The 13,212-nt window shown below is 43.3% G+C and overlaps 2 protein-coding genes across 2 annotated transcripts in view; both read right to left on the reverse strand.

Moving 5' to 3' along the window:
• The window catches only part of LOC145417397 (monocarboxylate transporter 12-B-like), a 7,652-nt gene extending 2,544 nt beyond the window's left edge, over positions 1 to 5,108 (reverse strand). The window contains exons 1-5 of the mRNA XM_080286075.1: positions 4,927 to 5,108; positions 3,656 to 3,894; positions 2,035 to 2,889; positions 1,685 to 1,876; positions 366 to 573 (exon numbers count right to left, since the gene is read on the reverse strand). Of these exons, the coding sequence (XP_080142201.1) occupies positions 366 to 573; positions 1,685 to 1,876; positions 2,035 to 2,889; positions 3,656 to 3,894; positions 4,927 to 5,108 (1,676 nt within the window). The remainder of the gene's footprint in view (positions 1 to 365; positions 574 to 1,684; positions 1,877 to 2,034; positions 2,890 to 3,655; positions 3,895 to 4,926) is intronic.
• Positions 5,109 to 5,233: 125 nt separating this feature from the next.
• The window catches only part of LOC145417398 (monocarboxylate transporter 12-like), a 15,065-nt gene continuing 7,086 nt past the window's right edge, over positions 5,234 to 13,212 (reverse strand). Inside the window, exon 6 of the mRNA XM_080286076.1 lies at positions 5,234 to 5,243. Within this exon, the coding sequence (XP_080142202.1) occupies positions 5,234 to 5,243 (10 nt within the window). The remainder of the gene's footprint in view (positions 5,244 to 13,212) is intronic.

Genomic DNA, 13,212 nt, shown 5'->3' on the forward strand with positions numbered 1-13,212 from the left:
TCTCACCGTATTAGTCAGTTTATTAGCATGTAGCACCTTTAGCACACCTGTAGCGTTGATTTGAGAGGAGTTGTTGGCACAGCTGTGAAACTGATCTGGAACAATGTTAACACAATTCCTTACTGATACAACAGCCTGAAGCTTCACCCCACCACACCTTCCCTCCCACCACATTCATTTGTGGAGACCTGGCTTCACTGCACGTAATAACACAAGTCGTCTCCTCTTTTGCAGTCTCCCAGTCTGTCTGTCTTCCATGTCTCAACTTCCTCTTCTTTAGTTCCTTAAATTGTAATTTTTAACACTCAATAAGCCACATCACATGCTGTACCTTAGCTGACCTTTTTACGTTCATATCCACTTACACTTTCATATCTTCCTTTCTGCTCTCTTTATTCTTGCTCTTTTCTACTCCTTTGCCCCAGCTTTTCCCCCTGCCCTGCTCCTTCTCTTTCCGCTTATCGTAGGCAAGTGCTGCCGGGAGGAACAGGGAGAGGATGATGGTGATGAGGGCGGTGGAGGCGAGAGCACACATGGTGATGGTGTAGCTGCCACTCACGTCCCGGATCACACCTGCGGCGGAACACTTAATTATCAACAGGTACAGGTAGAGCACAGTGCTCCGTTAATAATGATTGTAGATAGGCAAATAAATATCTCATCATTATCATACTTACTGTGAAATCTCTGTGAGTGCAATAGGAAAAACAATGCATTAACATTACACGAACATTTATAAGGATTATGGAATGTCTTCGTAGGCCAATAAATGCGACGAAAGCTAATTACTGTACTGGTCATCGATGAACTCTGAGATGGACTTCAAAGAGCTTCACTTAGATACCCCCTACTTACAAGACCATAGAGCAATTCCTCCCACAAATCAAGAGTGCAGAAACAAGTAATTTTCCTATACCAGTGCATTGCTACCTCCGGATTTCATCACTTTACAGAATCAAAAAGCAGTGATGTATGGGAGATGAAATTTTAATGATTGTTCCTTCTGTAGCAGCCGTGGCTCAGTGGGCTAGAGTACTCAGCGCTGACCGAAGGGTCGGAGGATCGAATCCACCCAAGGGTCAATGGTAGACATCAGGAAGGGCATCCGGTCATAAAATGCTACAAGCTCCAATCCAAAGTCCTCTGCCCAGGGGCAACGTCTTAGCCCTTCGGGGATACCTGGCATAAAAAAAAAAAAAAAAAAAAAAAGTTCGTTCTGTACTGAGTGGACATCAATGGTCGTCATCTCAAAAACTTTCCTGTACCATATATCTGTTTACTTCATGAACATGAGAGTGAAAGTCTGAAAGTAAGTTTTATTTGACATTTCAGTTAACTATCCAGTATGTTCTAAGCCAACTCAGCCCCAGGATCCTACAGCAACATGGGACATTGTTCTCGCCACGTATTCTACACTGGACCATTTCTCTCTTGGCGCTGCTTCGGTAGCGCTTGGAAAGTTGAAAACAAGATCCGAAAGCTAAACACTTTTAATTTATATAAACCTGAATCTATACGCTAAACATCATGACTACAAGGTGGCTCACTCTCCTAATCCATGACTACTACAAGGTGGCTCACTCTCCTAATCCATGACTACAAGGTGGCTCACTCTGCTAAGCCATGACTACAAGGTGGCTCACTCTCCTATCTCCCACACCTTTACTTATTCCCCTAGACTTACCAAAAAGGGGGCCTGAAGCGAAGAGCCATATGCCATTAATCACCCCTGCCACACCCATTATGGCCATGTGCTTGTAGACTCCCATGCTCTCAACCATCAGCAGTGTATAGAGACTAAAGCAAGACCCTGCCATGAACCCAAACATCCCCAGCGACACGTTTATCCACACTATCCCCTTCACGAAGCAGAACACTGTGAAGGATAGGCACGGATGACAACAGCGAAGGTGAATCAACTTATCCTTATAGTTATACGTATTCAAATAATCATTCTCACCAAAATATCTTACATGGAAAATTTCAGTACTGTCACGTATTGATTTATGTCTAATCTTATCAGTTTCTACTTACTAACAATCATAACCATAAGTCCTGCGGTGCTGATAATGATGAGGACACGGGTATTGAAAAATGGTAGGTCAGTCAGGGGGGTCACCACAAACCTAGAGAGAAGGTTAAAGATGCTGCACAGTGACACCCCCCATGACGCCTGTTCCTGTGTATATCCCTCAGACTTCATGGCAAATGGCACCATCATCATGAAGTTCAGATAGACACCAAGCACAAAACATCCTCCCACGGAAATGATGAGAGCTGACGCGTACCGCAGAATTCCAATGTTTCTGAGTAAAGTTCTGAATACAGCTACCAAAGTGGTTTTCAAGTCAGGTTTGTTTTTTGATGCACTGAGTGGTATGTGACTCTTAGTTCTGGTTGTTTCTTTGTTCACGGTAAGACTAAGGTCACCAGTACTTTTCCCACTGTTTTCGATCCACGTTTTAGAAGGTATCGGTTCAATTGTTTCAACCAGTCCCCGATTCTCCGTTGTGCCATCATCTGTTTCATCATTTCCTGGCTTATAAGTGCTGGAGATATCATGAAGTTCACTGTCAACATCTATTGTAAGATGTTTATCGCCGGATACTTCTTTTGGGGTTACTGTTTTTCCATCCTTTTCCCGTTTGTGCCACGCAACGGGGTGGAAGACTGCAGCAGCGGCACAGTTATTGAGCATGAAGGCAGCGATGATGAGGGTGGCTCCCCTGAAGGCATACTCCTGCTGCAGGTAGGTGATGGCGGGAGGACCCAGTGTCCCACCTAAAGAGATCCCCGCTGACATGATTCCAGTGGCCCGACCTCGCAGTCTCTTGAAGTAAAAGGGAATGATGCAGTGGGCCACCAGGCAGCACAGACCAGACCCCAGACCTAGACAAACAAAACACTGATTAAACGTTGGGTGAATGAGAAAAGATAGCTTACATCCAGGCTCTTATTTAATATTTAGGACACCGTTCCGATAATTCAATCACATGCTTATACATTCTCTTGTATAGGGATGCAGTGTCATGAGGGTGAATACTCGTATCTCAATATCTTATGACAAAATAAAAATATGCATGGAGGAAATAATTGTACTGTCCCATTCTTCACTCAATTTCACAGGCCGCTTCAGCCATCTGTTCTTCCTCTTCAGTGTAATACATTGTTGACCTATCACTGCATTCATGTACTTTCCTCCTGTTTTAACATATGCACTACATTTATCCCTCTTGAGAGGTAGGGATTCTTAAATCTTTTCGTGTGTTTGCCACAAGATGGTTTTTACTCTCTCTTGAAGTGGTGTCTCGTCCTTTAACGACGGTGACGTTACAATCACCCTTGCGTGCAATATCAGGGACGAGTCAAAAGTCTGGGTCGAGTCAGTATCTTCCAAAACCCTCCCTCCCAGCTTTTCATTGATCAACATGCAACACAACTGAGCAATGTCTATATTCCCTGGGGTACAAAAGAAATGAATGAGAGAGCTTGCCCTGCATCACCACACATCCTCAGGAGCCCTTATTTTGTCTACCCTGGCACGACAAACAATATCTTAATCGACCGCCTTATCATATGACACCGACCACCTCAGCAATGGCACAAAAATATTGGATGCTCTCTCTCTCTCTCTCTCTCTCTCTCTTTTACTAACCTATGAGAAGAGAGTGTGAGAAGAAGAGGTAGGGAGCGCTGGTGGCGAAGGCAGAGAAAGTAAAACCAGCACTAATAAGCAGCCCACCGACAAAGGCCACACCTCTCCAGCCAAAGTGTTCCACTAGCGCCCCGCCCAGAAGGTTTGAGCCGCTCCACAAGAAACTCTCAGCGTTAAAGATGGCTGCCACTACTGCTGAGGGCGTCTGTAGCTGGTTAAGGAAGTCCAGGAAGAGGATGCTGAAACAGTTACTGATGATTCCCACAGAGTTCTGATGATTGAAAGTTAGCCATTAGACGCATCCAGTCAGTCAGTAAATAAAATAAGTCGACGATACAGTTATCCCTTGTTTTTTGCGAGCGTTTGGAATAGAGACGCACGTGTATTGCAAAACTTTACTCTCGTTTATTGCAAAACTTTACGCCCGTGTATTGCGAAACTTTACGCCCTTGTATTGCGAAACTTTACACCCGTGTATAGAGAAACTACGATTGATGAAACCAGTCTAAAAGAATGATGATCTAAAATTTCTCGGTAGGATTCCAAAGCTTAGACATCAAAGTATGTTGACTGATGTGGACTTTCTGATGATTGTAGCATAAAATATTAACTTCATCCTATAATACACCATGAAATAATTTAGTTTTTATCCTGAGACTGTTTACTTCCTCACGAGTACGCGGATATATTGTACGGCATGAGAGGAATGAGTTAGGGGAACAGGAGGAAGGGTAGTGAGTGGAGTGATGGTGTGAGTGACCTGATTAAGGATAAAGATGTATGTACCTGCATTGCAGGGTTTCATTATCGTTTGTACTCTCTTCTGTATATAGTAACGACACAGAAATGACGTTATTTTTAATGCTTGCAAATTAATATAAACATTATCAGTCTTACGTGAGGAAAGAAATGACGATGTAATGTTTGGAGTCTAATATCCATTCTATATTTTACAGTCACATTCTATCAGCTTGTAATGGTGGATGCTGTAGTCTAAAATGGCTGTGCTTTTAGAGGTAAGATATTTTCAGAGATGAGTTAGTATTGCTCTAATATTCTTGCAAAGATTAGTTACAACCTCCCAAATACTCACCATTACCACCCTTATACTCACCATTAGGACAAAAGTACCTAACAGGACAACGTAGGCCCAACCACCATCCAAAGCCTCGGGTTCATCATCATCATCATCATCATTATCATCACCCAGCCTTTCCACATCCTTCTCTCTGCCACTTTCTTGTCGCATAGTCAATTTCTCCTCCTCCTGCCTTATCTCTTGCCCGCCCGAGGCATTCACAACTTCTGCCCTCTCCTTATCTTTAATCTCAGCCTTATCAGTGGTCCCAGGGTCACCCGCACAACCAGACTGGTTCGCTCTAGATATCGGGGTGTTGTTGTCAGTCATTTTTTCGTCCTCATTGACATCGGTTTGTTCGTCGTGTAGAGACATCGTCTCTATCCATTAATAATGGTTCTCAATTTAATTTAATCTTCAAAACGACTTTGTAATTTTATGTTATACTCCGACTCCACACTTTACACTTAAACTAACCCACAGGTGATTTTAGGTAAATATTAGATGTCGCTGAAAAACCATTAATATTATTACACATAGTTCTTTTCTAAACCCATATAGCAGAGGGAAAGGACGAGAATACGATCAAGTGACGGGGTGGAGAGGTGAAGGCTGCATGAAGGACACTGAGAGACTGGGACAGGGCAGCTTTGTGGCGGACTGGCGTCGTGGACAATGATTTGCTTGTGGCCACGTACACTCCGGGATTCAGGCGGCTGGATATTGATAGATACGAATGTGAACGCTGGCTCGCTTTCACACCTAGAGTAAAACAACACTTAATTTACGCCCGTCACTTCTCCATCAGTATTTTCCTCACGTTTTCTCTACAGTTACGTTTTCTCAAGACCGCTTTGTTGTTCACTATGCACACTTTTTCACTGTTCATCTTATACTGTAGATATTGTCTTTAAATATTCCTTGCGCTTTAATAAAACTGTTTCCAAGGTTGTCTTTGTGCAACTTGGTAATGTTTTTAGTTTCACACTACATGGAACGAGAAGAAGAAGGGAGGCGTGAGTGAGAGGAAGGCAGTGAGTTAGAGCGTGAAGGGAGTGTATGTGGGGTAAGAGCAATAGCCAACAACTAAGTGCTTGAATGCTTGAGGGTCGACTTGAGCACCCAGTGAGAGGGAGGGAGGGAGGGAGGGGGGAAAAATGGGAGGGAGAGAGATTAAGAAGGAGTGAGGGGATGGGGGAGGAACAGGGGGGAGGCTGCCCGGTTTCTCAACCAGTTTGGAAGGGCATGTTTTAGGCCGGAGACACAGTGAGGTCCGGATTATATAGGGTTGGAGTAGCAATAAGTTGGACAGAAATCTCCACAGTAATTATTGGAAACTAGACAGCGCATGTTGATCCGGAAGACAGGTTCATACTCCTCTCTACCTGGACAGCGCAGGTGTTAAAATGCACTTTCCTATACACACGTAGAAGGAAAGAAAGCAAGAAATATTAGGAACCTTAATAAGCGTAATATGTTAAGAAATTACCACTTCTCTTGTTTTGTCTAGAGAAGGAGAGTGAGAGAGAGAGAGATGACCCTGGGTGACTAATCTCTTTGTCTTTCTACACCAAGAGCGTTATGTAAATCCCGTCTCAACTACACGAGTATATAGTGTACATAATTACCTTCCATGCCCCTTTCTTTACTCATTCAAGTACTATTAATTCCAAACCAAACAAGATTGATTAGTAAAGTGAATAGTAAACATTTTTATAATGATAGTAAGGTGGTGGGTAGACTAGCTTATCATGCAAATTGGTGAAGATCAATGGCAAGTAAAAACAGCACTATATTTGACTCAGCAACAGGGTGTGGTACTGCTATCCCATCACTGACGTCTGTGTTAGATTAACACACACACACACACACACACACACACACACACACACACACACACACACACACACACACACACACACACACACACACACACACACAATAAACAACAAAAATTATCTAGCACTCACGCAATCAAGAAAATATGAAGAAGACTCACGTTTGAGACCACAGTACCGAGAATGACTACGTAACTCCAACCTTCATCCAAAGCATCATCATCATCATCATCATCATTATCATCATCATCATCATCATCCAAGCCTTGCACATCCTTCCCTCCGTCACATTCTTGCCGCGTGATCAGTTCCTTCTCCTCATCTTGCCTTATCTCTGACTCTTCCGATGCGTCCAAGATTTCTTCCATCTCAGAAACTTTATCAGGCTTATCAGTACCTACTTCCTCACCCATATTTCCTGCCTGACTTTGTGTTATCTGAGTGCTTCTGTCTATCATTCAGCCCTCCATAAAGATATCTCTCTTATCTTCGTGCACAGATAATTTTTTTACTCCATAATACAGGGCAACGTGGAGGCGGTTTGTTTGTGGCCACCCAGTACGGGATTAAGGCGTCTGGCAATAGATAAATAGATAGAATACAGGTTTTTACACCCTATTTAACATCTTGAAACCGACGGTGTTTTGTCTGTCTCTTTTCATATTTTTTTCAGGTTAAGACAGGCCTCTCGTACTGCAAGTTAATGAAAGCACACACACACACACACACACACACACACACACACACACACACACACACACACACTGTTGCGGAACAGAGAAAGATAATGTACACTTTAAGTGAGAATACTAAAAATCACTAATGTCCCGTAAAGTTCCAGGTTCAAAACAAAAGAGTTAGGTAAAATTACAAGTTAAAGTTTAATGCTCAAACTAACAACAAAACATTCAGGACTCATAAGGATAATGTAATGGCAAAAAACAGGTTAAATATATGGTTAACTGCAATAGCCTCTATTAACACGAAATTATCAAGAGTAAATTTACCTAAGTCAGCCCTGATAAAATGAAAATACACTGGGTAATGCTCAGTTAATGCATGATAAATTATTACAGATACAAAATATTATTAAAGATGGCTGACAATAAGAACCTTGCATAAATTACAAAAACTTCACTAGGCCCACAAATTAAACCTATGCTACACAGTACAAGAACAAAATGCAACACCTATACTCAAATTACACAGCTGCTAGATGGTTGGAGACTTCCTGAGCACTCAATAATAACTGTACAGGGGAGGACAGAGATGTGAACAAAATGAGGAGCAGATCTAAGTGGCAATTAATGTAGAGACTGAGCTCATTATATAGGGGCCGGCAGAGCTTGATACAACTTGTAAGAAGGACGCGCAAATGAAGCCATGGGGACAAAGAGTTGACAATCCCGCTCTGAACAACAGAAAGAACGACTTACTCTACTATAACGGTAGAAGGGGGGGACTGAGGCAGAACACGCTCGTGATCAAACATGCAGCATACTGTGCGTTAAAATTACACAAAGGATGATGAAATCATAGGCTATGTAACAACACACACACACACAGAGCAGGAATAAAACAGAGTAAGCCACCAGAGTCAAAGGGATGGTTATTATTGGTGCACAACTAAAACACAGGAGAGTCCATACATAACGCATCTCATTTCTCGTGTACTCCTCGCACGGCTAAATGTAATGGCTGGGGTGAGGATGGCAGACACGTAGGCTTATTCATGGCGTCAGCACAGTGGACGTAGAGACACAGAAAATGAGTTACGGGGAGGAGAAAACGAGGCAAGGTAAACACAGGTAACAATGACTCTGCCCTTCCCGCATGAGAACTGCTTTGTGTCATGTGTGGATCCCTGCTCAAGTCCAAATGACAAACACAGTCTTGCTTCCACATTTACGAAGCATTTTTTCAGAACTCCCCCCTGCCTTATTTTACCCTCAGAACTTCTTTAATTTTTAGTATACACAGCTGCACTCAATCACCACTCCCTAAAGTGCAGAATTCTTTTTTAAAGACAACATGTTTGAGGAAGGAAAAGCAAATTAAAAAAAAAAAAAAAATCATGCACTAGATGCAGACACGAATATCTGTTTGCTTCATAACGATAAGACGGTGAACAATGATTTTGGAAACACAACAATGCGTTTTTCGAAGCTCAGAGAATTTCCCAAAATATTATGTACAAATTTCATAACTGTTCAGGGAAAAAGTGGTTCAGTTTCCTGCCCATTTGCATTTTGATGTCAACACCCGTCTTTTCTTTCCTCCCCCTGCCATATTCATTTTCTTCATTTTCACTTTACACTTAACTCCAAGGTTTGTTTCCAAGTTTGTGAAATCGTGTGATGTTTTCTATGTCGCTCCGTGCAGAAGTAAAGAAAAAGAGGAGAAAGAGGTACCGGGTAGGTGATGAGTGAGAGAGAGTCAAGAGAGTGCAGACAGTAGGAGCAAAGCCGTGTTACTGAAGGTGTGCCGAGAGCAGGGAGAGGATAAAGAGAGGGAGAGGGAGGAGGGAGAGAATGAAGGACGGGGAGAAAGAAAAAAAGGAGGAGGGGGAGCTATGGAAGGAGGGAGAGAGAGAGAGAGGAGTAACATGGGTATGAGGGAGGGAGGGAATGAAGGACAGGGAGAAAGAAAAGAAGGAGGGGGTTATAGAAGTTGAGGAGGGGGAGAAAAACTAACGAGGGAATGAGGGAGGGGGAGTAAAGGAGGGTAAGGAGAGATGGAGGGAGGGTAGGGGAGAAGGTAGGGAGGTGCATGGAGAAGGAGGGAGACAGGAATGAGGGAGGAGGGAGAGAAAGAGTAATGACGAGACGACGGAGGGGGTAGTGAAGGCAACTTCAAAAGGGAGGAAGGGAGGGAGTAATGTAAGGAGGGAGGAGGGAAGAGGAGGAGGGAGTACATTTTGGCCACATGGGAGCTAGGACAGGGTTAGTGAGGGGGTAGTGGCCTGCTCCTATCACGGTGACTTATGCTTCATTTTCTTTCTTACGACCTCCAGACGATTTTCTTAAGATTTAGGGAGCCCACCTTGAAGGGAGGGGGTTAGAATCAGTGCCATGACGTGTCTCGCAAATGCTCATAAATCGTCTGAAAATGGCAAGAATAGAAATAGGAAATAAATCATGGGACTGAAGGGATTGGAGTGAACAGCCTCTCTCTCTCTCTCTCTCTCTCTCTCTCTCTCTCTCTCTCTCTCTGTCCAGGAAATGGGAGACTTGGGGTAGATTGGTGATACTTCTCGTAATTTCATTGTTTCTTTTTCCCCTAATTCTTAAATTTTATCTCGGCATAGATTTTCGTCCTTTTGCAGTCCGTGTCCTTAGTTCCGTATCTGAATAAGGCAATACCACGGCGCTCCATCCTCCCCATAGCACTTCTTCGTGACTAGCGCCATAATCTTGATGAGGAGATGGCATTTTCTCTACCAAGTTAAAATGAACGGATTATTATTCTGTACACTAACTTGGCCTAAAATTCCTATCTGTCCATCACGAGTCCTGACTTGTTAAAAAAAAAGTTTAATATTAGTTTACGATGCTAATCACGAAGAAGTGCTATGGAAGGAGTGTAGAGTCGTAGCACTGTCTCCTTTCTTTCACTGAGCTGCCCAAAGTAAAGTACAGAAGGACCATAATCTGGGTCAAATTAGGGTAATAATGGCCATTAACCAATTCGGGCTCCTATGACCCACTTTCAGCTGAATAAAATCGTCTGCCGTTAGCTAGTTATATAGTCGTACTAGTAGTAGTAGTAGTACTAGTAGTAGTAGTAGTAGTACTAGTAGTAGTAGTAGTAGTCCCAGGCTGAATGGGCTATCTCTTCACCACACCACCACCCCCTCTACCACACCTGCTCACCACAATACACCTGGCTTTTTACGATGAAGCCACGTGAAATAATCGTAAGAGAACTGCCGACTACACCTCTTCGTTAGACTGTCTGGCACCTTCCTCTCTTCTCACCACCTGCATGCCCACCTTCCACCACACACACACACACACACACACACACACACACACACACACACACACACACACACACATCATTATGTGCCCTCACGCGACGAAGATTTTGTTGTTTTTATCAGTATTCTTGTAGTGGCATTAGGCTCACCCGAAACGCGAAGTCTCTGAAGAAAATGAACTCCAACTGAAGTAAAACACGTAAAGAAAATGGTTAAGTTTTGGACTGACGATTAGAGGCTTTTGAAGATACTGAATTTACAAGATTAGATTATACTTCTCTCATTAAAAGAAGCCTTAAATTACTGGGAAGACATTATTACTTTCTCTCTAGATTAGATAGCCAAATGAGCGTCAGTTGCCCCCATTCATCTTCACATCATTCCCTCCACGTTGGGTCATATTTATCTGCTTGAGTTTTTGTTGGATGGGACAGGGAGACAAAGGTTTGTTCCTGAATTCTTTATTTCTCCGAAACGTTAGAGGAAAACAATTCATGCTTTATCCTCTCTCTCTCTCTCTCTCTCTCTCTCTCTCTCTCTCTCTCTCTCTCTCTCTCTCTCTCCCAGCACTTCAACTTGTCTCAATGGATCATCTAAAAATCGGATATAACATGAAAATACAGAACTCTGATGGTTCTGTAGCTATTTCTTCTACTGATAAAGCAGATCTCTTCGCACAGACTTTCTCCTCCAATTCCACCTTAGACGATTCCGGTGCTGTTCCTCCATCACTTCCCCCCTCTGACTTCCTCATGGCTGACATTAAAATTTCTTCAGTTGATGTATTTTCTGCCATCACTGGCCTCAGTACGAACAAGGCATATGGGCCTGATGGGGTCCCTCCTGTTGTTCTCAAGAACTGTGCTTCTGTGTTGGTTACCCTGACCGTAGGCAAACTCTTTCGCCTTTTGCCTCGCTCAACTTGTACCTTTTCCTTCTTGCTTCTTCCTTTGGAAGTTTGCTCACTTCAGCCAGTCCCAGTAAGAAGGGTGACCACTCCCAACCCTCCAACTATCGTCCAATTGCTTTAACGTCCTGTATTTCAAAAGTTTTCTAGTCAATTCCTTAATAGAAAAATTTTAAGGCATCTTTCCTATCACAACCTTCTTTCCGATCGTCAGTATGGGGTTCCGTCAGGGACGCTCCACTTGGCGATCTTCTCACCTTACCTTTCAGACTCCTGGTCATCCTCCTTTCGGGACTTTGGCGAAAGCTTTGCCATTGCACTTGACATCTCAAAGGCTTTCGATCGTGAGTCTGGCATAAATCTTTAAAGATCCAAATCTGCCCTCCTCACGGTTTCTCATCCTTCTTATCTGTGCCTTCATCGCTAGCTTCCTTTTCTGGTCGTTCTATAGCCGCTGTTGTAGACGGCCATCGTTCTTCTCCTAGATCTATCAACAGTGGTGTTCCTCAGGGCTCTGTCTTATCACCCAACTCTCTTCCTTTTATTCATCAATGATCTTCTAAGCTGTACATCTAACCCTATCCACTCATACGCTGATGACTCCACCTTCACCTTTCTATTCGGTTCCCGCAACGCCCATCTCAACAAGTTACTCTCAACAAACAAGTGGATGAGGCTATGGTGACACCTAATGTCTGACTTGGCTCGTATCTCTGACTTGGGGTAAAAATAATATGGTTGTCTTTAATGCACTCTAAGACTAAGTTCTTACACCTATCAACCCGACAAAATCTTCCTCCACAGGTGTACCCACTAATGTTTAATAATATTCAGCTTAATCCTGCATCATCCTTGAACATGCTTGGGGTTTCATTTACTCGGGACTTATCTTGGAAAGATCATATTACATCTCTTGTAAAATCTGCTTCCAAGAGATTGGGTGTGCTAAGTCGACTCCGCTCTTTCTTTACCCCTGCACAATTGTTGACTCTATACAGGGGTTTTATCCGCCCCTGTGTGGAGAACAACTCTCATGTGTGGGGAGGCTCCCCACATACAGCTCTTCTCAATAGGGTGGAGTCAAAGGCTTTTCATCTCATTAACTCTCCTCCTCTTAAAGACTCCCTTCAACCTCTGTCTCTTTGCCGCACTGTTGCATCTTTATCTCTTTTCTATCGCTACTTTAATGGTCACTGCTCCTCTGAACTGTCTGCTTGCATTCCTCCACCTCTACGACGGGCGCGTAGCACCCGTCTGGCAGCAACTCTCATCCTTTTTCTGTCCAACTCTCTAATGCAAGAGTTAACCGTTACTCCCAGTCTTTCATTTATGCAACAAGTCAGCTCTGGAACTGTCTCCCTCTGTCTGTATTTCCTGCTGCCAATGATCTCCAGGCTTTCAAACGCAGTGTGTCCAGGCATCTCAAAATGATCGGATCTTGAATTTGGCTCTATATTGTATTTTGTTTTTCTCTTGCAGGGAACTGTTACTGCGGGCTCATGGCCTTTGGTTCCTTCTTCTCGCATAAAAAAAAAAACGTATTATTCAGTTTATTAGCATGTAGCACCTTTAGCACACCTGTAGAGTAGATTTGAGAGGAATTCTTGGCACAGCTGTGAAACTGATCTGAAACAATGTTAACACAATTCCTTACTGAAACAACAGCCTGAACTTTCACCCCACCACACCTTCCCTCCCACCTCCTTCATTTGTGGAGACCTGCTTCACTGCACGTAATATCACAAGTCGTCTCTT

The sequence above is a fragment of the Coenobita brevimanus genome, chromosome 110 (assembly GCF_032717465.1).
Source record: "Coenobita brevimanus isolate Jiangsu-jjx chromosome 110, ASM3271746v2, whole genome shotgun sequence".
NCBI classification, from domain to species: Eukaryota; Metazoa; Arthropoda; class Malacostraca; order Decapoda; family Coenobitidae; genus Coenobita; species Coenobita brevimanus.